Source organism: Podarcis bocagei (assembly GCF_964188305.1).
Source record: "Podarcis bocagei genome assembly, chromosome: 12".
Lineage (NCBI taxonomy): Eukaryota > Metazoa > Chordata > Lepidosauria > Squamata > Lacertidae > Podarcis > Podarcis bocagei.
In genome coordinates, this window is record NC_138137.1 from 1,433,514 (window position 1) to 1,460,027 (window position 26,514).

Below are 26,514 nucleotides of genomic sequence, written 5' to 3' on the forward strand. Positions count from 1 at the left end.
GTAGCAACCCCCGTTCTCCCAGTTCAAGGGTGAAAAACCGGCAGCTGTGCCAGAGTGAAACCCCTGGTGTCCAATACCAAAACAAAAGAGGGAAACCGATGAGCAGTGGGCATCTTGTGCGTCAGTCTTGTCAGAATTCCTGCAGCTGAGCAATATTATTGGGGGAAATAGCAATACGTAGGTGTGAATATTTTCAGGCTGAATAAAAAGCAGGAGGAAATCAGAAGAATGACAACTTCAAAGTTGTTGAGATTATTACTATTCATATACCATGGTGTAGGGCAGCCGATAGTAAGAGATGCTCCTGGTCAGGGACGTGTTCTTATACATGGGAAAATATCTACTAGATTTAAAAGAATTCGTACTTCGTACAGCGGGAGATATAGATATATACAGTCACAGGAAGAAGAAAGTGCCCCCTCTTTGAATTATGTGGTTTTACATATGAAGACATAAGAACAATCATCTGTTCCTTAGCAGGTCTTAAAATCAGGTAACACAACCTCAGATGAACAACAACACATGACATATTACACTGTCTCATGATTTATTTAGCAGAAATAAAGCCAAAATGGAGAAATTGTGTGTGAAAAACTAAGTACACCCTTAATGCTTCCATAGGAATTAAGAGGCTAAGTAGCAGGCAGGGGCTGCTAATCAAATGCCCTTGCTTAATTGATCATCAGCAAGTGTGCCCACCTCTATAAGAGCCAAAGCTTTGGCAGTTTGCTGGTCTGGAGCATTCCGATGTGTTTTAACACAATGCCAAAGAAGAAAGACAACACAAGGCTCTTAGAGAAGCAAGTGCTGCTGCCCATGAAACTGGGAAGGGTTCTAAGGCCATCTCCAACCAATTTTATGTCCATCATTCAGTGAGAAAGATTATTTAAAAGTGGAAAACATTTAAGACAGTTGTCAATCTTCTCAGGAGTGGACGTCTCAGCAAATTCACCCCGAGGTCAGAGTGTGCAACACTCAGATAAATTGCAGGAAACCCAAGAGTTACATCTCAGGCTCCTCTGGCCTCAGTTAGCATATTGAATGCTATGTTTCATGACAGTACAATTAGAAAAAGACAAAACAAGTATGGTTTGTTTGGAAGGGTTTCCAGGAGAAAGCCTCATCTCTCTGAAAAAGAACATGGCAGCATGGCTTTGGTTTGCAAAGTTGCATCTGAACAAAACACAAGACTTCTGGAGCAAGGTTCTTTGGACAGATGAGACCAAAGTGGAGATGTCTGGCCATAATGCACAGCACCACATTTGGCAAAAACCATAGCTATGCCAACTGTCAAGCATGGTGGTGATGATTTGGGCTTGTTTTGCAGTCACAGGGCACCTGGGAATCTTGCAGTCATTGAGTCAACAGGAACTCCTCTGTACACCAAAGTATTCTAATGTGAGGCCATCTGCCCGAAATCTGAGGCTTGGCCAAAACTGGGTCATGCCACAGGTCAAGGATCGCAAGCACACCAGCAAATTTACAACAGAAAAGAAGCAAGGGGTTGCAATGGCCCAGTCAAAGTCCAGACCTCAACCCAACTGAAATGCTGTACGGGACCTTAAGAGAGCTGTGCATAATGAACTGAAGCAATGCTGTAAAGAAGAATGGGCCAAAATTCCTCCACAATGATGTGAGAGATGCATAAAGTCCTACACAAAACTATTACTTCACGTTATTACTGCTAAAGGTGGTTTTACAAGCTATTGAATCATAAGGTGTACTTAGTTTTTCACACAAGGCTTTTCCATTTTGGCTTTATTTCTGCTAAATAAATCATGACACAGTGCAATATATCATGTGCTGTTGTTCATGAGGTTGTATTTACCTAATTCTATGGCCTGCTCAGGAACAGATGATTGTCATTCATATGTAAAACCGCAGAATTCAAAGAGGGTGCACTTTTTCCCCCCAGAAAAAGTTCTGGCAACTTCTTTTTACTAGAGAGTAGGTATCTTTTGGCAAGTGTATGTTCCTTCGCAAGTATCCCTGAACGAATTGCAGCATCTCACCCCCCATGATTAATATCTATATCGTGAATCCAATAATTTGGTGCCTCAGTGAGAAATGCCCTTTACACTCAAATACCCCGGGAATGTGGGGCACACATTGTTATGTACTGAAGTTCTCACCCTGGGCCAGCAGGGGGATACTGTAGATAGTTTTCACTCAGGTCCACATATGCAAATAAGGGATTGACACAGACCTGCTTAGGCGCAGGGTTGGGGACCTGGACACTACCGCAGTGCCCCCAACTGCGCTCATGGCTCCGGAACAGACACTTACAGATGGCGAGGCTCCACCTACACCTCTCTCACAAAATGCAGGCGTGGAGCCGAACCAAGCCACTTTAGAGGGCCTGCTGGACTTCTCACAGACTCAGACCACTGCCGTGCCTGACATTCCGCCAACTCCACTTGCGGAGGTTCCACCCACAGCAGCAGATCCAGGGGACTTGGTTTCAATGCCACCTAGGGTGGCGCCACAGCCTCAGCAAGAATCGGGCGGCCCCCCCGGACCTGGGTACTGGTCCCCGGTGGTCTGGCAGAGTTTCCAAGCGCCCAACTTATTTAAGGGACTATGTTGTTGGACATGTAATACTGTCGGTCTCATGGAAGTATGGGAAATGTAACCGATATGCTTTTGTGCCTAATTGAACCATTACGTGTAGTGCTGTATATAAGGAAACCATTACGATTTTAACTAACGCTTTATCTCGGTGGGGAGGGGTGTTATGTACTGAAGTTCTCACCCTGGCCCAGCAGGGGGATACTGTATAGTTTTCACTCAGGTCCACATATGCAAATAAGGGATTGGAAGTGATGTTCAGTGATTGGATAGTTACAGAAAGTTGTTACAGTTGCGTTGTAGTGGAGCTCTATATAAGCAGGCTGGCTGAACCCTTCAGTTCAGTTCTGTTCTGGGTCTGTGAATAAACAAGAGCTGTTTGAAGAATCGCTGTGTCGTCTGATATGTTCATCCACATCTTAACACACATGGTGATTCTTTATCCTCAAATAGGTATTGGGGGTGTCCAGAAATCAATAATGGCTGACTAATTTATGATAACTAGCTACCAATAATAATATAATATGTGGGAATAAGGAAAACAGGAGAAGAGCCTTTCAAAAAGTTATGATGTGCTGCCATCTAGTGGTTATCAGGGAGTGAGACATTAAGAGTTGAAATATCTTGTTATGGTAAAAAGATGCTCCAACATTTCTCCGATGAAAATAGGGACTTCTTCTTCTTCTTCTTCTTCTTCTTCTTCTTCTTCTTCTTCTTCTTCCTCTTCTTCCCACCCCACCCACCTGACTGGCTTGCCCAGTCAGCTTCCAACATATATAAAAACATAATAAAATATCCAGGGCTGCCTTCAGATGTCTTCTAAAGGTTGTAAAGGTCAAGGTCAAGGTACCCCTGACCATTAGGTCGAGTCGCGGACGACTCTGGGGTTGCGGCTCTCATCTCGCTTTGTTGGCCGAGGGAGCCGGTGTACAGCTTCCGGGTCATGTGGCCAGCATGACTAAGCCGCTTCTGGTGAACCAGAGCAGCACACAGAAACACCGTTTACCTTCCCGCCTATTTATCTACTTGTACTTTGACGTGCTTTTGAACTGCTAGCTGAGCAGGATTGAAAGGCTGTAGCGTCACTTATCTCCTTGGCTCGGGGGTCGCATAACTGCAGACCCTCCAAAATTTCACTGATGGAAATATGGACGTCCTAAGGAAAAGCGGGATATTCTGGGATCAAATCGGAAACTGGGACAGCTTCTGTAAATCCTGGACTGTCCCTGGAAAACATTTGGAGTTTCTGCATTAACAATACTTGTATTGTACTTAAAACTTTCTAAGTGCTATACAGAGATTAAAAGATAAGGCAAACCTTGTCCACAGGCTCACAATGTACCATCCTTCATCAAAAGGTGAAGGACAAAAGGAATATATTTTGAAGATGTGTAAGTTGCAAAAGAATATTTTTTTTTAGTAAAATCACAATTATTAGTAAGAAAAACAATCATCCAATGCATATATATTCAAGTGCAGTCTTTTTTTAAAAAAGGAAGAAAGCAGGATTGCTCCCTTTTCACATCAGCAGAGTGATCCTGCTGAGTTTGGGCGCCAGCTCAGTACTAAGCAGAATGGTTCCCTCTGATCAGGAAAGGGGGTGAGACTTCTTTGCACCGGGTTCAGGAGAGCAATTGGATGCACCAGGGATCACTGGGGCACGCCTGGAACTCAGTGCTGAAAAGGGAGGAGGGAGAAACCCCTTCTCTCAGAGTCCGATCTTGCTGGAAGGGGAGAGAAAAGGAGGGCTCCCAGTTGTTCAGAACTTAGAGGGGACCTCAGCAGCCCAGGGAGGCCAGACAAGCACAACCAACGGCCAGGTCTCTCTCCCTGCGCAGATCTTCTGCAGCCCCTCCCTTCATGCCAAATACTGAAGACTAACATTCATGAGGCTGAACAGTTCTGGTCCTTGCTTGACAAGAGAAAAGCTCAGGGACAATTAAAAATTAAATAAAACCAAGCAAATAAAACAGAACACTATACAGGAAGTGCAAAACAACAACTAAAGTCTTTTTTAAAAAAGGTTACAGTTATAGTCCCATGTCCTAAACAAAAGTTCTATTTCTAAGCAAAGTGTGTGCATGTGCACTCCTAGATTTTTGCAAGGCTTTTCTGTCTTTAATATTCATTCATGATGTAATTATAAATGTAGGTCAACTCCTAGAAAAGCCTTTGCCAACTATTTGATTGGAGTCGAATACTGCCTACTGCCCCCTTTTCAAGAAAAAAACCTACTCAGTACCCCCCTGGAAATCTCCCTTCTTTAAGCAAACAAACAGTCCGATCCGCCCCAAGGGAGGGGCCGGTGCCACAGCCCCCCTGCCCTCGGCCAAAGAGGCAGGCAAGCTGCAAAAAGGGTTTCCTCAAGCCTGGGAAAACCCCTCACCTCCAGGGGGGGCAGCGCTGTCCCTGTCCCACAATGGCGCCCAACCAGATGGTAAGAATCATTACACAACAGATGAAACATGTACAGTTTTCAATAATGTTCTTCTCTTCTTTCTTTATGCTTCCCCCATCCCTTTATTTTTATTCAATGCCCCCCCCCAATTGCACCCTAGCCTAGACTGCTACCACCCCCCAGGATCATTCCAACGCCCCCAGGGGGCAGCATCGCCCACTTTGGGAAACACTGTCCAACCCCCTTTCTCTCTCTGACCAAAGGAGGAATGAGCATCCCACCTGTGTTTGATGCCTGGCTGGCTTAGATTCCTCCACCTTCTGCCTGTATTCCATTTGCAAATCCCACATTCTTAGTATTAATGTTATCAATGACCCCATAACAGCACATTTACCTGGAGACTGATAAACCTTCCTTGCCGTGTTATGTTAACGCTGTGTGGTTGTCCATTTGACACGTTCCTGTGATCTACATTAATATTATACGGCTCCTTAGTGCTTCCAAGGTTGTATCGAATCTGCAAGTTTCCTACAGAAAAGAACATTCAACTATTCAGTTATTGTTATCTGTTTTCTAGAACTTTTTCTATAAAAATTGCAACTTTTTAGTTTTTACATCCTGTCATTGTCATGTGGGGGTTATGTTCTGAGGCACAACACATGTCGGTGAAATCACGTATAATTGAAACCCACTGAAAAACCCTGCAAATACCCCGTTCCACCCTGCCCCACCCCCATTCTGCCCTTTTAGTGACATTTCAGCGACCTCTTTATGATGTTTCTGGGTCCAGGGCAATGTGCGATTGTAATGATTTGAGGTCTGAAGGCCATTTCACACATTCCACAGAAGCAAGCTCAGGTTTGCCACAGCACTGTCCTCAGCCATGGTTTCCCGAGGGTTTGTTCCCGTGTGACATGCTTCAAAGCAGAACTTGCACACGGTACAAGGGGTAGGTAAGACGATGGGGCCAACATCTCAACAACAAAGCAGCTACAACTCTCTGCTATCCCCAAACTGGCAAGGATTATGACTGAAATAGTACAGAACTCACAATCTGAGTCTTTAAAGCAAAGTGTGTTCTAGGAAGAAGAAAGGGGAGAAGAAAGACTGGGATCCATATTGGGCAGGCTGGCTGAAGTCTGGCTGGGTGAGATGCCTTGGACTCTATGGTTGCACGGCTGTGCAGGTCAAGCCCCTCTTGAGATGAACATGCTGCAAGGTCTGGACTCCCCCCATGCAGACTGGCACACCCTGTTTCTTAAAGCTACGACAGTCTCAGTTTTGTCTCAATTCTCCAAAGGGACACTGTCACCCTGGGTGAGTGCCTGGAACCCCATGGGTTTTTGCAGAGAGAGGAGCAAGCACCCAACTTTTGTAACAGTATAATAAACACATAAGGAGAGGAATTTTCACCTAAGGAGAGCAAAGACAAAGCACTTACCAGAGGGATTCACCAGCACAGCCATGTAGTCCTGGGAGTAAGAACTGACATAGAGGAGGATACAGGGGGCTTTGTTAGTGCTGAAGCTGAAGCTCAGCTCTTCTTTCTTCAGGCTCTGGTCTGACACAACGTTCTCTGTTTCCTTTGAGCTCAAGAGAGTTCTGCTACCTAAGTCCTTCACGTTATTCCCCACAGATGAAAAATTATACCGGAGCCACATTCCCTCTTCGAAAAAAGCGCCCACGTCTGGAGAAGGGGAAAGAGAAAAAGGAAGTTACAGTACTATGACATATTTGCATGGACACACACTATAATTATTGTAATCTTATCATCAGCTCATCTCTCAATTTACTAGAACAATGGGCCAGCTTGGACAGATGTGATGGATGGGCAGGCAAATGCCCAGTAAAGAAACTGCTGGGAATGGGGCAACACCTGGAAACGATTTTAATGAAGCAATTTCACAAGACTTTGTTAAATCTAACACTAACAAGTATTGCACTTTGTTGCTTTCCCAAAAAATGAATTAATGTGTTTAGAAGTGTCCCTGGTGCAATCACATAAAACAACAGTCCATCCTTTCTTTTCAGAGCTCTCTGTGATAGATTTATAGCTGTCATTCCACCATAAATCTCCAAAATACTAACATGAAAAGCAATTCCATTTTACACCTTCCTTTTTTGTTAGATCCAATTTCATCCCTTTTGCTTGATAATGAAAATCTCAAACTTACATGCGGACACTACCAACCGTGAGCCACACTACTTTGGGTTTGACCCACTTTATGGTTCAACAGCATTTTGCACACAAAATGGCGCTTCTAAGGGCATGACTGGCATGCAGATGACTGCTTCCATCCACAGACGTTTCCAGTGCTTTTTCAGAGGCCATGATAGAAGACTCCAGGGTTGTGTGAAGAGGCCTTAGGCAACTGCTTGAAATGAGTAAGGGCATCAATAAAAAAGTTTGGGTTCATGTGTTGGAGTGAGGTATTCCCTGGGGCTATCAATCTGTGGTGGGTATTTCTGTAATCAAATGTCTACCTTTTAACCAGTTAATCAATTAATCATCAAAACCTTTAAAAGTGTGGGGGACTTGTAGGTTTCAAAAATCTCGGCCTGCAGCTGTCGCCCCTAAAGCTGCACAGCCCCCCAGGGTCTTTCTGAATGTGTAGATTGGCTCTGAATGTCATGATGACCCCGAAGTCCAGCTGCGATCCAGACACACACGCAGCGCACCCTCCTGACTTACCTGCGGGATCTGCTTTACCAGGGCAGACCACGTGGGCTGCCCTCAAGAGAAGTCATTCCTATCACTTCCTGGCTAATTTTATAACTCCCTTTCTCTCCTATTCAATTTAGTTCTTTATCCCATCTCATTATAAACCTCCAGTTCTTGATGTTGGGCAGTGAAAGGAGATGCTGCTGATGCACTTCTTCCTGTTATATCCGTGTGAATTAAGACACTTTTTTCAATGGTTTTGGGAGTTTTATAAATAGTGATGATGGTTTTGGATAGCGATGCTGGACATTAATTATGCAGCCTATATCTTAGCACAAGGTGCAAATTTATTACAAAATGTAGACTTTTCCAGCATTTGTAAGCAACTCTTATGTTTCCATATATTTTCATTGCAATTTTGGGACATACAAAAATGGCAAAATTATACTCCTATCCATCTAGAAGCGAGGCAAAGGAGTCTTGCAACAGGGTCCTATTTGGATTAGGATGAATTTTGATGATAGACACCTGGTCTTTTCTTTATCTGCTCCTAAGAGCCCCGCTGGATGCGACCAAAGGCCTATCTAGTCACAGGGGCCAAGCAGGTTCCCGTGGGAAACCTCCAAGCTGGACCAGGAGCAGCAGGAGCAGCAACACTCTTCTGCTCAGGAGTTGCTAAGGATGGCTGCAATCCTAACCCCACAAGACTTACTTCTGAGTAAGACACAGCTAGGATTGTGCTGAAACACAATTTATAGCTCCCCTTTCTGCCAAGGCCATCATAATAACAGGGAGAAATGTAAAGTATTGCACTTGGGCAAAAAAAATGAGAGGCACAAATACAAGATGGGTGACACCTGGCTTGAGAGCAGTACATGTGAAAAGGATCTAGGAGTCTTGGTTGACCACAAACTTGACATGAGCCAACAGTGTGACGTGGCAGCTAAAAAAGCCAATGCAATTCTGGGCTGCATCAATAGGAGTATAGCATCTAGATCAAGGGAAGTAATAGTGCCACTGTATTCTGCTCTGGTCAGACCTCACCTGGAGTACTGTGTCCAGTTCTGGGCACCACAGTTCAAGAAGGACACTGACAAACTGGAACGTGTCCAGAGGAGGGCAACCAAAATGGTCAAAGGCCTGGAAACGATGCCTTATGAGGAACGGCTAAGGGAGCTGGGCATGTTTAGCCTGGAGAAGAGGAGGTTAAGGGGTGATATGATAGCCATGTTCAAATATATAAAAGGATGTCACATAGAGGAGGGAGAAAGGTTGTTTTCTGCTGCTCCAGAGAAGTGGACACGGAGCAATGGATCCAAACTACAAGAAAGAAGATTCCACCTAAACATTAGGAAGAACTTCCTGACAGTAAGAGCTGTTTGACAGTGGAATTTGCTGCCAAGGAGTGTGGTGGAGTCTCCTCTTTTGGAGGTCTTTAAGCAGAGGCTTGACAACCATATGTCAGGAGTGCTCTGATGGTGTTTCCTGCTTGGCAGGGGGTTGGACTCGATGGCCCTTGTGGTCTCTTCCAACTCTATGATTCTATGATTCTATGATTCTATAACTGAGATGCCCAGAGCACAGTGGAGCCCAAAGAGTCAGCGAGAGCATGGAAGCTGTGAGGAGGGGAGCTCTGCAAAAGCTGCTGCAGTCAAAGGCTTTCCCCTGCTCTTTCGCCCAGTGGCCAAATCCTCTCTCGTCTCTTATGTGAAGATGGAGGGGAATATCTCCCTCACCTCAGAGAGTCCGTTCCTATATAAAAATAAGCCCATTAATTTCAGGATATGTCCCCCAGCCCCTCTGCTTAGGCAGCAAGCTAATAAGAATGCCAAAATGCATACAAACTGGTTCAGCCCTCAGAAATGCCATTAAGCGCTGCTGGGCGGCTTCCACAAAGAAAGGGAAACATACGTAAACTAAGGGCAAAATGAGGTCAGCAAAGCAATCTCTGGGACTGCAGACTCATTTCAGCCGCTCCTCATAACAATTTCTCAGATCAGTGAAAGAACAATTGCAGCTGATTACACCCCCTCCCCACCCAAAAAAGCTCCTAATAGAAAGAAATGTCAAACTCCATTTTGACAGCTATGTCCTTGGCCAGCTGCTGCAAATCTCCGGCACCTGAAGTGTCACTCATACGCGAGATCGGGCCCTCCAAAGACAGGAAGCGGTGCAATTTCACAGCAGCCATCAATCAGGAATTCCAAGCATGAATTTCATCAATAAAAATATTCCCATAGTGTGTGGCCCACGCTCACCCTGAGAAGTGCTTGCTAGTTATAAACCAATCTAGGCTGGTCCTCAGTGCCAGCAGCATTTATTTGCTTAGATTCTTTTGTATCATTCCTATTTACCGGTCCTGTAAATGCATTGAAATTGAAAGTCACTGTTGTGTAAGATAAAGAAGGATCTATTTTCACTACTGGAATATGTGCAGTTTCTTGTCTCCCAGCCAGTCTGAACGAGGCTCTGTGCATGTAAAGCAATGTTCTTGCCTATGGCACCCACAAGGCACACGTCTTCCTCCTTGGAGCCTGAAAGAGGCCTGCATTTCAGACATCAGAGTTAGCGAACGCCTGTGACGTCCATAGGCCCAAACCATGGAGTAACCTCCTGGGTTTTCAGTGAGTTAATGAATGTGCCATTGGGCCAATACATGCTGGACTTCAGGTATTGACCCCTATGCAAATATGACACACAATGTGCTGGTGTCTGGAGGTGGGAAAGACTGGCTGGGCAGGCATGTTCCTGCTCCTCCCCCGAGGGTGACCACTTATGCACCCCTCAAAAATAGGAATGCTTTGCCAAAAGAGAGGACGACATGCACAACATTTGCACACCCTAATTAATATGTATAGATTCAAATTAGAAACAATTGCTATAGTTTAAAGAAATCTCATGTAGCTCGCCATAGTGGGGAAGACTCTGACCAGGTGACCTGTGTCTGCTGCCCAGGTGGGGACTATTGCTGGACAATTTCAATAGCCCTGCTCCCCCCCTCTTGGACTTCCTTATTTTTAAACTGGACTGGACTGGACTAGACTGGACAGTGCTTAAACAGAGGATGGTCCTCTCTAAATTTAGGACACATGACTGCCCTGTCTCAAGTCTGGTCTGAAGGGGCCCCTAGTTTGCTTTGCAAATCAGATCTCAGCACTTTTGCTTTCTATGTTCTAGTCCACTCAGAGTCATCTCCAAGATGTGCCACAGGGTCCCTTAGGAAGCAGGTGCTCCAACATTTCCCTGTGAGTGAGAAGAACTTTTGGGAGTCTGCTCCTCTCCGTTTTCTTAAATTATCCACAAATTATTGCTCTCCCTTCTTTAGGGTTCTCTGAAAGTGCCTCTCTACAGTTTGACCTCGCTAAAAGGCCCCACTTCTAAAACTAATTTTTAGATTGGAGCAATCAGTTTTGACAAATTGAATCTGAGAAAGTCATTTTTGTCCAGCCTGCTGTACTTATTTTGGGCATCAAACCATGCAATTAACTCAGATCTTTGGAAACACAATATCAGCATATTTCTCACTTTTACACAGAGTAGAAAAACTACACTATAAGGGAGTGTAGCAGCTGCTATTCTATCCCCCGAAGGGCTGGGAGAGGAAGAGAGAGGGCGGGGATTGCTCTGTACTATTTTGCATCTAGTCAAGGTTACCAATCTCTCAGTTTTATAAATAAATGTATGTAATGTGGCAGAAAGACATAAATGGGGACATGCTAATAATGAGAAGTCACATTACAGCCCAATGAGCAAATACAATTGTTTAGACCTAAAACATTATTCCTCATGCACATGCAGAAATAGTCTTGGAGAGTCTATGGAGGAGCGCATGAGGACACAGCATTAGAAGATAAGGACCGAATTAGTATAATACACTTTACCCTTTATTAGGCTAATCATGCATGTGATCCTTCCTCCTCTCTTTCTTTCTTTTTTCTCTCATTTTCTTTTCTTTTTATTTGTTAGTGTTAAATAGTGGGTTGACATAGCAGCCGGCACAGCGATTTCTTCAAGTAGCTCTTTATTAAGATAAGCTGGAATAGAACTGACTGCGAACAGCTCAGCCGGCCTGTATTTATAGGCAGCCGGCTGTCAACATTGTAACCACAACAGCTCAGAGTTCCCGCCTAAACTAACTGCCGCGGACCTGAGTGAAAACTATCTACAGACCTGAGTGAAAACTATATACAGTATCCCCCTGTTGGCCCAGGGTGAAACTACACTACATAACACCCCTCCCCACCGAGATAAGGCGTTAGTTACAATCGTAATGGTTTCCTTATATACAGCACTACGCGTAATGGTTCAATTAGGCACAAAAGCATATCGGTTACATTTCCCATACTTAGACCAACAGTGATACCTGTCCAACAACGTAGTCCTTTAAATGAGTTGGGCGCTTGGAAACTCTGCCAGACCGCCGGGGACTGGTAGCCAAGTCCGGAGGGCCACACAGTTCTCGCTGAGGCTGTGGTGCGACCCTAGGTGGCGTTGGAACCAACTCCCCTGGATCCGCTGCTGTGGGTGGAGCCTCCGCAAGTGGAGTGGTCTGAGTCTGTTCTGAGACGGCTTGGTTCGGCTCCACGCTGGCAGTTTGCGAGGGAGGTGTAGGTGGGGCCTCGCCATCTGTACGTGTCTCTTCTGGAGCCGCAAGCGCAGTTGGGGGCACCTCGGTAGTGTCTAAGTCGCCAACCCTGCGCCTAAGCTGGTCTATGTGCCGTCGCCACAAACGTCCGTCTTCGAGTGCCACCTGGTACGAGCGAGGTCCAGTGACTCCCACTACTGTGGCTGGCACCCAAGGAATGTCCCCCACATGTTGTTTAGTCGTTTAGTCGTGTCCGACTCTTCGTGACCCCATGGACCAGAGCACGCCAGGCACTTCTGTCCTCCACTGCCTCCCGCAGTTTGATCAAACTCATGCTGGTAGCTTCAAGAACACCATCCAACCATCTCATTCTCTGTCGTCCCCTTCTCCTTGTGCCCTCCATCTTTCCCAACATCAGGGTCTTTTCCAGGGAGTCTTCTCTTCTCATGAGGTGGCCAAAGTATTGGAGCCTCAGCTTCACGATCTGTCCTTCCAGTGAGCGCTCAGGGCTGATTTCCTTCAGAATGGAGAGGTTTGATCTTCTTGCAGTCCATGGGACTCTCAAGAGTCTCCTCCAGCACCATAATTCAAAAGCATCAATTCTTCGGCGATCAGCCTTCTTTATGGTCCAGCTCTCACTTCCATACATCACTACTGGGAAAACCATGGCTTTTACTATACGGACCTTTGTTGGCAAGGTGATGTCTCTGCTTTTTAAGATGTTGTCTAGGTTTGCCATCGCCTTTCTCCCAAGGAGCAGGGGTCTTTTAATTTCGTGACTGCTGTCACCATCTGCACTGATCATGGAGCCCAAGAAAGTAAAATCTCTCACTGCCTCCATTTCTTCCCCTTCTATTTGCCAGGAGGTGATGGGCCCAGTGGCCATGATCTTTGTTTTTTTGATGTTGAGCTTCAGACCATATTTTGCGCTCTCCTCTTTCACCCTCATTAAAAGGTTCTTTAATTCCTCTTCACTTTCTGCCATCAAGGTGGTGTCATCTGCATATCTGAGGTTGTTGATATTTCTTCCGGCAATCTTAATTCTGGCTTGGGATTCATCCAGCCCAGCCTTTCGCATGATGAATTCTGCATATAAGTTAAATAAGCAGGGAGACAATATACAGCCTTGTCGTACTCCTTTCCCAATTTGGAACCAATCAGTTGTTCCATATCCAGTTCTAACTGTAGCTTCTTGTCCCACATAGAGATTTCTCAGGAGACAGATGAGGTGATCAGGCACTCCCATTTCTTTAAGAGCTTGCCATAGTTTGCTGTGGTCAACACAGTCAAAGGCTTTTGCATAGTCAATGAAGCAGAAGTAGATGTCTTTCTGGAACTCTCTAGCTTTCTCCATAATCCAGCGCATGTTTGCAATTTGGTCTCTGGTTCCTCTGCCTCTTCTAAATCCAGCTTGCACTTCTGGGAGTTCTCGGTCCACATACTGCTTGAGCCTTCCTTGTAGAATTTTAAGCATAACCTTGCTAGCATGTGAAATGAGTGAAATTGTGCGGTAGTTGGAGCATTCTTTGGCACTGCCTTTCTTTGGGATTGGGATGTAGACTGATCTTCTCCAATCCTCTGGCCACTGCTGAGTTTTCCAAACTTGCTGGCATATTGAGTGTAGCACTTTAACAGCATCATCTTTTAAAATTTTAGACAGTTCAGCTGGAATACCATCACTTCCACTGGCCTTGTTATTTGCAGTGCTTTCTAAGGCCCATTTGACTTCACTCTCCAGGATGTCTGGCTCAAGGTCAGCAACCACACTACCTGGGGTGTACGAGACATCCATATCTTTCTGGTATAATTCCTCTGTGTATTCTTGCCACCTCTTCTTGATGTCTTCTGCTTCAGTTAGGTCTTTACCACTTTTGTCCTTTATTATGGTAATCTTTGTACGGAATGTTCCTTTCATATTTCCGATTTTCTTGAACAGATCTCTGGTTCTTCCCATTCTGTTGCTTTCCTCTATTTCTTTGCATTGCTCGTTTAAGAAGGCCTTCTTGTCTCTCCTTGCTATTCTTTGGAAATCTGCATTCAATTTCCTGTATCTTTCACTATCTCCCTCGCATTTTGCTTGCCTTCTCTCCCCCGTTATTTGTAAGGCCTCGTTGGACAGCCACTTTGCTTTCTTGCATTTCTTTTTCATTGGGATGGTTTTAGTTGCTGCCTCCTGTATAATGTTGCGAGCCTCCACCCATAGTTCTTCAGGCACTCTGTCCAGCAAATCTAAATCCTTAAACCTGTTCCTCACTTCCACTGTGTATTCATAAGGGATTTGGTTTAGATTGTATCTTACCTGTCCAGTGGTTTTTCCTGCTTTCTTCAGTTTAAGCTTGAATTTTGCTATAAGAAGCTGATGATCTGAGCCACAGTCAGCTCCAGGTCTTGTTTTTGCTGACTGTATAGAGCTTCTCCATCTTTGGCTGCAGAGAATATAATCAATCTGATTTCGATGTTGCCCAACTGGGGATGTCCATGTGTAGAGTCGTCTCTTGTGTTGTTGGAAAAGCGTGTTTGTGATGACCAGCTTGTTCTCTTGACAGAACTCTATTAGCCTTTGCCCTGCTTCGTTTTGATCTCCAAGGCCAAACTTGCCAGTTGTTCCTTTTATCTCTTGATTCCCTACTTTAGCGTTCCAATCCCCTATAATGAGCAGAACATCCTTCTTTGGTGTCACTTCTATAAGGTCTTGTAAGTCTTCATAGAATTGGTCAATTTCAGTTTCTTCAGCACCAGTAGTTGGTGCATAAACTTGGATTACTGTGATGTTAAAAGGTCTGCCTTGGATTCGTATCGAGATCATTCTATCATTTTTGAGACTGCATCCCAGTACAGCTTTCGCCACTCTTTTGTTGACTATGAGGGCCATTCCATTTCTTTTACGGGTTTCTTGCCCACAGTAGTAGATATAGAATAGAATAGAATAGAATAGATTCTTTATTGTCATTACACAAGGGCAACATTGTACAAAGTGCAACGAAATTGGATGCCATCCCTTAAAACATCAAAAGCAAAACAACAACAACAAGATATGATAGTCATCCGAACTGAATTCGCCCATTCCCGTCCATTTTAGCTCACTGATGCCCAGGATGTCAATATTTATTCTTGCCATCTCATTTTTGACCACATCCAACTTACCCAGGTTCATGGTTCTTACATTCCAGGTTCCTATGCAATATTTTTCTTTACAGCATTGGACTTTCCTTTCACTTCCATGCATATCCACAACTGAGCGTCCTTTCGGCTTTGGCCCAGCCGCTTCATCAGCTCTGGATCTACTTGTACTTGTCCTCCGCTCTTCCCCAGTAGCATGTTGGACACCTTCCGACCTGAGGGGCTCATCTTCCAGCGTCATAACTTTTATATGTCTGTTGTCTTTGTCCATGGAGTTTTCTTGGCAGGGATACTGGAGTGGCTTGCCGGTTCCTACTCCAGGTGGATCACGTTTGGTCAAAACTCTCCACTATGACCTGTTCATCTTGGGTGCCCTGCTCGGCATAGTTCATAGCTTCTCTGAGTTCTTCAAGCCCCTTCGCCACGGCAAGGCAGTGATCCATGAAGGGGGTCCCCCACATAGTTCCGGGCAAAGACCTGATTTCCTGGGACAAATGACCGTGGTGCGTTGGCACAGCCTGGGGGTTCAGCCACGGCAAAGTCTGGGTGTAGCCGGTCGAGCGGTGACCTGAGGCGGCGGCCCATAAGCAGTTCAGCAGGACTCCTCCCTGTGGCCGCATGAGGAGTGATGTGCTGCACGAACAAGTATTCGGCGACCCGCTCATGCCAGTCTCCCCGGTCCAGGCGCGCCAGTGCCTCTTTTGTCGAGCGCACCATTCTTTCCGCTTGCCCGTTGCTGGATGGATGAAAAGGTGCCGTTAGGGCATGGCGGATGCCCAGTCCCAAAAGATACCGCTCAAACGTGCCTGACGTGAACTGCGGTCCGTTGTCAGAGACAAGGACATCAGGACACCCATGCGTTGCAAACAGGCCTCGCAGCACCCGGATGACAGCTTCGGTAGTGGTGGAGGGCATCAGGGCGACCTCCAGCCATTTGGAATAGGCGTCCATCACTACCATAAAGGTCCGGCCGTGAAAGGGGCCAGCCAGATCGATGTGTACCCTCAACCAGGGTGTCTTTGGCGTCTCCCAGGTGTGTCCCTTAGCTGCCGGTGGTGCAGGCCTCGACTCTTGGCACGCTTGACAGGCGGATACCCAGGCAGTGATGGCATCGTCCATATTAGGCCACCAGACATAACACCGAGCCAACGCCTTCATTTTGACAATTCCCGGGTGGCCAACGTGCAGAGCCTCCAGGACGCGCTGACGGAGTCCCTGGGGAATCACGACGCGGTCTCCCCACAGCAGACAGCCGCGATGAGCTGAGAGTTCATGTTGTCTGGTTGCGAAGGGCTGGAACTCCGATGCAAAAGGCCCTTGTGGCCACCCCCTCCACACCCAGTTGAGCACCCAGCTGATGGTGCGATCCTGGGCAGACGCGGAGGCCACAGTGGCAGCCGATACAGGCGCTGCCGGAAGATCCTCAATCAGAAGGAGCGATGAAGCTGGAGCCGGGTCTTCCACAAATGCTGGAAGAGGGCAACGGCTGAGGGCGCCGGCATGGCCCATCGATTTCCCCGGGCGATGGATGAGCCGGTAGTGGTAGGCAGCCAGGAAAACAGTCCATCGCAGCATGCGTGGTGAGAGGACCGGTGGAGTTGGACGATCACCGGCGAGGAGGCCCAGGAGTGGCTTGTGGTCAGTGATGAGGTCAAAAGTCCTGCCATAGAGGTATTCATGGAACCTCTTCACTCCAGCCACAAGTGCCAATGCCTCCTTGTCGAGCTGGCTGTAATTCCGTTCCGTCGGAGATAGTGTCCTGGAAAAGTAGGCGAGCGGTGCTTCTCTTCCATCTGGGAAACGGTGACTAAGGACAGCACCGATGCCAAAAGGTGAGGCGTCGCAGGCAAGGACCAGCGGCCTGGATTCACTGTACTGTACCAGCACACTGTCTGAAGAAAGGAGAGCCTTGACCGCGTTGAAGGCCGCCATCTCTCGATGACCCCAGGCCCAAGGCGTCTTAGTGCTAAGGAGTCGGTGAAGAGGCTCAGCCACAGTGGCTTTGTGGGGCAGGAACATGTTATAAAAGTTCAGCAGCCCCAGGAATGCCTGCAACTCCGTTTTGTCCTTTGGGGTGGGGGCCTGCTGGATAGGGCGGATCTTGGATGTGGTTGGATGAAGGCCGGAGGCATCGATAAGATAGCCCAGGAACTCTACCTGTGGAACGGCAATCAGGCACTTCTCCCTCTTTACCTTGAGCCCGGCCTCCTGGAACCTGGTCAGCACGGCACGGAGGCGCTCGAACAGCTGCTGGTGTGATTCTGCAGACACCAAGACGTCATCAAAATATGGTACCACGCCCGGAAGCCCTTGCAGGAGACGCTCCATAAGGCTTTGGAAGATGCCAGGAGCCACACTCACCCCGAACTGCAACCGGCGGCAACGGAATGCCCCCCGGTGGGTGACGATCGTCTGGGCTTCAGCAGTGGCATCATCGACTGGCAGTTGTTGATAGGCTTGGGCAAGGTCCAGCTTAGCGAAGACCTTACCCTCACCCAGGGAATGCAGCAGGTGTTGGACAACAGGAACCGGATAAGCGTGCTGCTGAAGTGCCTTGGTGATTGTGCACTTGTAGTCAGCGCAGATTCTCACCGACCCATCTGGCTTGACAGGTGTGACGATGGGGGTTTCCCACTTTGCGTGGTCAACGGGCTCCAAAACTCCTTGGGCGATCAGTTTGTCCAGTTGTTCGTCCACCTTAGCCTTGAGAGCAAAGGGAACCCGGCGTGGCTTAAGCTTGATGGGGGCGACTTGTGGATCAAGGCTAAAGGAGATGGGCGTACCAGTATATTGTCCCAAGGTGCCGTCAAAAACCTCGGCAAAGTCTTTGACCAGACCCTCAGTCTCTGCGTTAGAGATGCAGTTGATGCCGGTGACTTCCAGGCCGAGGGCATCAAACCAGTCTAGCCCTAGGAGGCTTGGCCGCTGACCTTCGACCACCACCAACCGGAGCAGGCCCGAAAAATCCTTGAAGGCGATCCGGAACCGGCCAACGCCTACCATGGGAATGTCGTTTCCCTGGTAGTCTCTCAGGTGTACGCGGTGAGAGTCGAGTTGCCTTTTGGATACTCTGGGTACCAGTCTTTTGATGGTGCTCCATGACACGACGGACAGGGCAGACCCGGTGTCGATCTCCATGTCACATGGAGCTCCTTCAATGAGCACCGTGACGTTCAGCTTGCGTCGTGTAGACGAGTCGGTTTGGCCAATCGTGGTTCCAGACGGGCAGCGGCAGTTGGTGAGAGCGAAACAACTTTCCTTGGCAGACTGGAGTGAAGACTTGAACTTGCGAGTCGATGAAGGGGGGGTGTCAGACGGAGCCGATCGGCAGACCTTAGCGATGTGGCCCCTTCTGGAACACCTCCTACAGATGGCGTCTCTGAATCGACACTTGGCACGGGAATGGTCGCCTCCGCAGCCAGCACATTCCGGTTGGCCCTTGGACTTCTGTTGGAGCTTCCTGCGCTCCCGCTTTGTCTGGTGCACGTCATCGTCTTCACTGGAGGATGCCTCATCACTGCTGGCCTCTTTATGATGCACCGGAACTGGCCCCCTAGCAAGACGCGGGCTGCTGGACTTGCGGATCTCCTGGGCGGAGCGTTCAGCAGCTTCTGAGGCCACAGCCTCCTCAATGGCTTTCTGTAGCGTGAGGTCTGGCTTGGCTAGGAGACGCCGTTGCAGATGGATGTCCCGGACCCCGCAGACGATTCGATCCATCAGGGCATCGTCTAAGTCTCGGAACTCACAGTGCATTGCAGCCTGTCGCAGGGCGGTGGCGTAGTTGTTGATTGACTCCCCCTCTGCCTGGTTCCGGTGGTAGAACGCATGGCGGGCAGCAATCTTGGACGGCTTTGGTGCGTAGTGGTTGCGGAGCTTCTCTTGGATCGTGTCCCATGGTGTTGCCTGGACTGCTTCAGGCGCAACCAATGCTCGGGCCGTCTCAAACACCTCAGGCCCACAGAGGCTGAGGAATAGGCCCCGCTTCCGATCCACTGATACTGCTGTCAGCTCGTTGGCTTGGAGGTAGCAGTCGAACCGAGCGAGGTAGGAGTCCCATGACTCAGAGGCTGGCGCAAACGGCGGTAGAGGCACAAATGAAGCCATGATTCCGATGCCGGCGTGAAGGGCGATGGATGGAACACAGTGCTCTAGCCAGAACAGTCAGCTCTGAACTGGTTCTGCCCAGTGATTTTGCTCAGTGATTTTGCTCAGTGATTTCGCTCTGTGATTCAGCTCAGTTCAGAGGCTGGCCGCATCTGGCTGTGCTCTGATGTCCATCCATCCCATCCTCGTCGCCAGTATTAAGTAGTGGGTTGACATAGCAGCCGGCACAGCGATTTCTTCAAGTAGCTCTTTATTAAGATAAGCTGGAATAGAACTGACTGCGAACAGCTCAGCCGGCCTGTATTTATAGGCAGCCGGCTGTCAACATTGTAACCACAACAGCTCAGAGTTCCCGCCTAAACTAACTGCCGCCGACCTGAGTGAAAACTATCTACAGACCTGAGTGAAAACTATCTACAGACCTGAGTGAAAACTATATACAGTATCCCCCTGTTGGCCCAGGGTGAAACTACACTACATAACACCCAGCTAGACCTCTGCTATGAGCTTCTGACTAGACTAGGCAGGGAGATGAGAAGGAATGGAGGGGAGCTTCCCTGCATTATTTTACTGAGAAAAAAGAAAATGTCTTAACAACTTGGTTGTTACTGCAATTATTTACCATCCCTTAGAGTCGAATAATGCCTACTGTCGAAGACACATCAATAGTCCAACAACTGAAGGTGCATTCTCACAGCGCCCCAAGAGCAGCACCCTGCCCTCCTCTGCCTCCCACTCCCACCTCCGCCCTCTCTCCCGCCTCCTCTGCTGCTCACTTGATGCCCCCCACATCTCTCCGCAAGTTCTTGATTCTCCCCTAGCACTGCTGGAAGGTATAGATGAATCCAGGGGCTCCACTGGAGGGGGGCTGAGCTCTCTGGGGGCCCTGCATCAGTAATTGGCTCCATATTCAGGGGGCCAAGCGCAGAGTCACAGCTTTCATGGCCGGCTGCTGGGCGCAAGATCGACAGGAGCTGCAGGAGGGAGGAGAAGCCAGCTCTCGGGGTGCTCAGCATGTGTGTGTGACATCACACACACGCGGGACACCCCCCCATCTGCCGTGTAAGTTGGCGCATATGTAGGAATCCAGACATCTGGAGAAACCTGCTCTACGCCCCTTCCGGCTTGCACACATTCAGCTGGCTCCAGTCTGTGTTGGGGAGGTATTTTTTTGTCTAACAAACTATGATCCACAATGTCTATGTGCTACACTCGGAAATGGTGCCATGATCCTATGTAAAATGTTACCTTTTTTGCAGTATGGACCGTCGTATGCTGTCCCAGAGCAATCACAGGAGTAGCCATGGTATTTTTCAACACATTTGCCACCATTCTTGCAGTACATCCCAAAGCTGGTGCAATGGCCTGAGCACCCAGGTTTCACACCAGGGGTGACTTTGGCTCTCTCTTCTAAATCCAGAGTCAAACCGTTCATTCTTAAAGAGCGAATGCAGCCCAGAAACCCCTTCTGTCCTCCTGCAGCACCTGGGCAAGAATGGAAAATGCTCAGTCGAAAGATGCTCCTTCTAGATGGCGAATAACCGCTTTCACATATTGCACAGGGGGGTCAAAAAGAGAAGAGCCAGGGATGGTTTCCACAGGTTCCCCCCCTCCATGGGCAGACCTCTGAGGAGAGAGGTGTGTGGAGGGACTGGCGACTCTACCAGAAGGCCTTGCCTGGAAACTGGGTTGGGGGTAAGGGAAACTAGGTCTGGCCCCCTTACATTCATTCACAAGGAGCCCTTCTGTGAAACTGGTTGTAAGCATGGGAAGGCACACTGACTGACAGCTTCCTAAGCAAGTGGATGCCCAGTATGAGTTACAACTATCTCCTGAACCAGTCAACATTACGATCAATTGCTCTTTACTGCTAATCATTCTGAAGGTAGGAGACATGCAATTAAGATAAGCGCCATTCTTGTGCAATTGAATTTAGAGTCCAGCCCTAACAGAGACTTAGCCAAACCAATTTCAAGCTTCCTGTGATAGGAGTGGCACTGTTTTTTTACCCCCAGTTATATGGCTCTAGTAATGCAAATACAGTGGTACCTCAGGTTAAGTACTTAATTCATTCTGGAGGTCCGTACTTAACCTGAAACTGTTCTTAACCTGAAGCACCACTTTAGCTAATGGGGCCTCCTGCTGCTGCCACGCTGCCAGAGCACGATTTCTGTTCTCATCCTGAAGCAAAGTTCTTAACCTGAAGCACTATTTCTGGGTTAGCGGAGTTTGTAACCTGAAGCGTATGTAACCTGAAGTAGCACTGTAGTCCTGAGCTCAGGCTGCTACTGTCAACGGTTATTAAAGTGTTTTGGTAATATTAAACCTTCAAACCTTTATTGAAGAAAATGGATAAAATGTAAAAAAGAAACAATTTTCAGACAATAAAAGAAGATGCAAATACAAGTTACAGCTCTAATATGAGGAAACAGGGAGTTCGGTTTCCCCACTGACTTTCAAAATGCTCCAGCTTCACAGCTTTGCAGGCCAAGATAGACCTAGAGGCCCTAAGAACCTTTCTTTTGTTAAGTGGGAACAAAGCAGGCACCATCTTTGAACACCTGGAAATTAGGCCAAGTAAATCAATTTGGCTCAATAAATCAATTAAAGATAAATTTAAAACACTCATTTACCAACATTACCAACTAATTCCACAAATTCCAGTCTAATACCTTAACCAGCCCTTCCTTATTTTCCTGCTTCCTATATGCAACTGCCACTGCCCCCCCAGCCTCTTCGTCCATTCAGTGCACCCATTTACCAGGCGACCCCCTTCATTCTCGGCACCCCAGAGTTCTGGATGCAGCAGCAGCGCAGACCGGAGGGTGTGTGTGTGTGTGTGTGTGTGTGTGTGTGTGTGTTGCCATTGCCCATAAAAATGCAATCTCTCTCACCCACTCTGGAAGAATGGCAGATGAAGGTGATGGACTATATGGCTCTGGCTGAGATGACCGGCAGAATCCGAGATCAGGGGAAGGAGACAGCGGAAGAAGATTGGAAGAAATTTAAAATTTATCTTAAGAAACATTGCAAAATTAATGAGTGCTAAAATGTTGAGGTTATAGAAAGTAAGTGGATTACAGCTGTAAAGATTAAGTAGAAGAAAAGAAAATAATTAGATAAAATTAAGGGGGAGGATTTGCTGAAATAAATTTTGGAATTGGAACGCAGAAAGGGGAGGTATGGGGAGGTCGGTGAAATAAGTTTCAAGAAAAAAAGGATTTGAAAGTATACATGTTTGTCTTTGTGTTTGTATGTCTGTATTGTGTATTGTGTGTGTTTATATAAATTGTGAAAACCCAATAAAAATTTTATAAAAAAAATAAAATAAAAATGCAATCTCTCTCATCAGGACTACAGTCCAATCTGGGACTGGATTTGAAGCTTTATTTCCGGAGTTGAAGCTGAGAGACAGAACTAAATGCTGCTGATGTTCAGCCCATCCCACCGCTCAGTGAGCTGATGGAGGTGGTCTTGGAGATGATGCTGGAGAGCCCCTTCCCAGCATTCAGGCCAAGGCCTCTGACCTCTGCGGCAACATCAAGTGGCTGTCTCACAACATCAAAGCCCCAAGGCATGTGGTGGAAAACACTGGTCTATGCCTTTTCAAAAAAGAACGTAAGATGTTATTAAGACTTTTCATAGTAGATTACCAAAAAAAGCAAATTAATCTAAACAGTCCTTTGGTAGCTCAGCGCCCAGAGCACCCACTTACCAACATAGAGCTGGCTGTAGAGCTCCAGGCGGGTGTGTCCTTCCGTGGGGGCCTTCCGGGTCTCTTTGGGGAGCTGGTCCACCTGCAGGCTGGCCTCCTTGACATTCCGCTCCGCAGTGACCCAGTGCCACTGGTCATCATTGAGTGGACTAGGCGACCTGACATGGATCTCCACGGGGCCATTGCCAACATCAAACGAAAAGGAGACATCTGTGGCAGCTGATGAGAAAACGATAATGGTGTTTGGTTTTGGGGTTTTTTGGGGGGCGGGGAGAAATTCTGCTTTACATGAATGCTATTGAAACCAACATGGAAACTATACTTTACAATTAACTGTTATATTTAAGTTGCAATAGAGATTTAATTCTCAATTAGAACAAAGAAAACACCTTTTAAAGACCATGGAGTGGTCTTATAAATCAGAAGGGGGACCTTTGGGCCCTTCAGAGGGGGCTGAACTGCCTCAAGAATACGCCCTAGCAAGCATGGCCAATGGCTAGAGATGATGGGAGAGCCAAAGGGTCTCCTAGATGCAAGCTACGTTCAAAGACAGAGAGAACAAAGTAATGAAGGAGGAAGATGTAACCTTGTGCGAGAAAGCAATGTGCAATGAAGATCTGTAAAACCAAAATAGGTTTAAAGGTCAAGATAGGGGTGAAAAAAATGCTATAAATAAGTCAGAGATTAAAAAAACACTATAAACAAATCAGAGATTAAACAAAAGGGAGGGGAAAGCTATGGAAAATCACTTAGAATTTATTTGCTCTCTGGTGCCATCTGGTGTTACGTGTTTATAACACATACAAAACACTATTTCTTGACTAATGTAGCAGAGTCCTAGGTGTTTGCATAAATTAGCATCCAGCTAGGTATTGTTATCATTGCATATTTATTTTTTACCCTGGCTTTCCGTTTACAGATAAAATTGGAACAGCTAAGAACACGGAGGTGGAATCATTAAAACCAATTAAACATTTATAAATATAAAATTATATATAAATATAAAAGATTTAACAGTCATGCCAGATGAACCTCATTTCTTTTTTTGATGGACTTCCAAGTTTGGTGGATTGGGGGATGCTGTGGACATAGTGTATCTTGATTTCAGTAAGGCTTTTGACAAAGTCCCCCGTGATATTCTTGCGAAGAAGCTGGTAAAATGTGGGTTGAACGAGGTAACTGTTATGTGGATTTGTAGCTGCTTGACTGACCGAACCCAAAGAGTACTTGTTAATGGTTCCTCATGGAAAAGGTGATAAGTGAGGTGCCAGAGTTGCTGTTCAACATCCTTATAAACGACTTGGATGAAGGAATTGAGGGGATGCTCATCCAATTTGCAGATGACACCATACTGAGAGGGGTAGCTAATGCCACAGAATATGGATTCAGGATTGAAGATGACCTTAACGGATTGGAGAACTGGGCCCAAACCAACAAAATGAATTTCAGCAGGGAAAAATGTCAGGTTCTGCACTTAAGCAGGGAAACCAGATGCACAAATATAAGATGAGGGACACCTGTGAAAAAGATCTAGGGGGTCTTGGTGGACCACAAGCTTTACATGAGCCGACAATGTGATGCAGCAGCAAAAAAGGCTAATGCTCTTCTAGGCTGCATCAATAGAAGCATAGTGCCCAGATCCAGATCAAGGGAAGTCATAGTCCCACTCTATTCTGTCTTAGTCAGACCACACTTGGAATACTGTGTCCAGTTCTGGGCACCACAGTTTTAGAAGGATGTTCACAAGCTGGAACGTGTGCTGAGAAGGGCAACCAAGATTATCAAAGGTCACCTACCATCAATACATAGGAATTGTTCTGTGCATTGTACCTTCCACAGCAACCTTAGTGTATTCTGAGGTCTACAACTGCTGTCCTGGCTCCTTAGCGTCCAAAGTGAGAGCATGGAATCGATTTTGCAGCTCCAGTGACACAGCATGTCTCCTGACAGTCCTGCTTCTGTGTGTCACATTCCTCCAGGGGTTTGTCTCCTGCAATGGGTGATATTCCTTCTCTCTAGAAGCTCCTCCCACATCTCTGTCCCAGGATAGACCACTCTGCTCTAGCAAAAAAAACCCCTCATTTCCCCCAGTGACTTGAAACATGGATAGGCAGGCCTCATGTTGCTGTGCCTTCTCCTCCAGCAAAGCAACCAGCCCTGTTCACAAGCTCCCAGAGGCTGCAATCAGCCACACAAAGCTTGTTCTCACAAAAGAGTCACCTGCTCCCTATAACTAGCCCCGTCAGCAATCTGGCTGAAGCTCTTGGAGCCTAGGGTTGCCATACACCCGGGATTTCCCGGGCACAGCCAAGCTTTTAAAAAAGCTCAAGTTGAAGTTTCTGAGCACTTTTGAAAGGCAGCCCCAAGTAGAGTGCATCACAGTAATCCAAACCATGTATCTTTAATTAGTTATTCAGCAATTAAAGGTGTGGGGAAGTGCAAATCTTACTGGCAGGGTAGGCAGCAGACAGGAAGGGGGCTGATTTCTTTACTCTCTCACCACAATTGCAAGGCTAAGAGGCTCAGAAAAGAGGCCCCCATTGGCAGGGATGAGAACTTTTCCTAAGGCTCCTCTAGCTATGCAATCTCTCTCTGAGTGAGCTGTGGAGGGGGGGGGGGTTGGTGAGTGAGCGTGCAGGGAGAGATGCCCCCTCTGTCCCCCCCCTTCATGAAATATTGTAAAAAGAAAAGAAAGGTTGGGAGCTTCCGATTTCTCCTTTTAGACTCAGCTTATATAGGCATGTTGTGGGAGAAAAGGCACCCCGATCGGCTGCTGCTGATGCCAAAAATGAGCAGTAGAGAAAATAACTGAAAACAGGAGAGCAGTGGGGATTTGGAAATCAAAAGAGACAGAAAACAACAACTAAAAATTAATGTCTTATTCCAAGTACTGATTTCAAGTTCATGTCGGATGCCCTTTCCTTCCCATGTTATTAACTGCTTCATTCCCTGTGAAGGGCTCCATAGCAGAGCAGCTGCAGCAGCAGCCACATTGTGCACACTGCAAAAGCCAGCTTGTAGAAATATGGCCTAAGAAGCCATGAGTACTGAGCATTCAACACTTTCGCAATGCAATTCCATCCATGTCTCTTCAGAATAGAGCTTTCTCCCATTTATAGGTCTACAGCCTCAGCAACCAGGCTGTGTTGGATTCCCACTGTTCAGTGGCTGCAAAGATCAAATAAAACTTGCATTTCTATTTCACATAAAATATCCTGTCCAGTTCCACTCACTGGTTGGGCTCACATTTAGTCAGGCCCTGTTCTACTCTCCTCTTGGCTCCAGAGAGTGAGCAATCATATTTTCTTCATATCTTTAATATCTAATATATATGTTGGGTTCTTACAAACAGTATATGACTA

General features: G+C 46.9%; 1 protein-coding gene across 1 annotated transcript in view; it reads right to left on the reverse strand.

Moving 5' to 3' along the window:
- The window catches only part of CNTNAP2 (contactin associated protein 2), a 1,111,520-nt gene that overhangs the window by 56,553 nt on the left and 1,028,453 nt on the right, over positions 1-26,514 (reverse strand). The window contains exons 17-20 of the mRNA XM_081165093.1: positions 23,153-23,371; positions 20,686-20,922; positions 6,408-6,653; positions 5,361-5,494 (exon numbers count right to left, since the gene is read on the reverse strand). Coding sequence (XP_081021219.1) covers positions 5,361-5,494; positions 6,408-6,653; positions 20,686-20,922; positions 23,153-23,371 — 836 coding nt within the window. The remainder of the gene's footprint in view (positions 1-5,360; positions 5,495-6,407; positions 6,654-20,685; positions 20,923-23,152; positions 23,372-26,514) is intronic.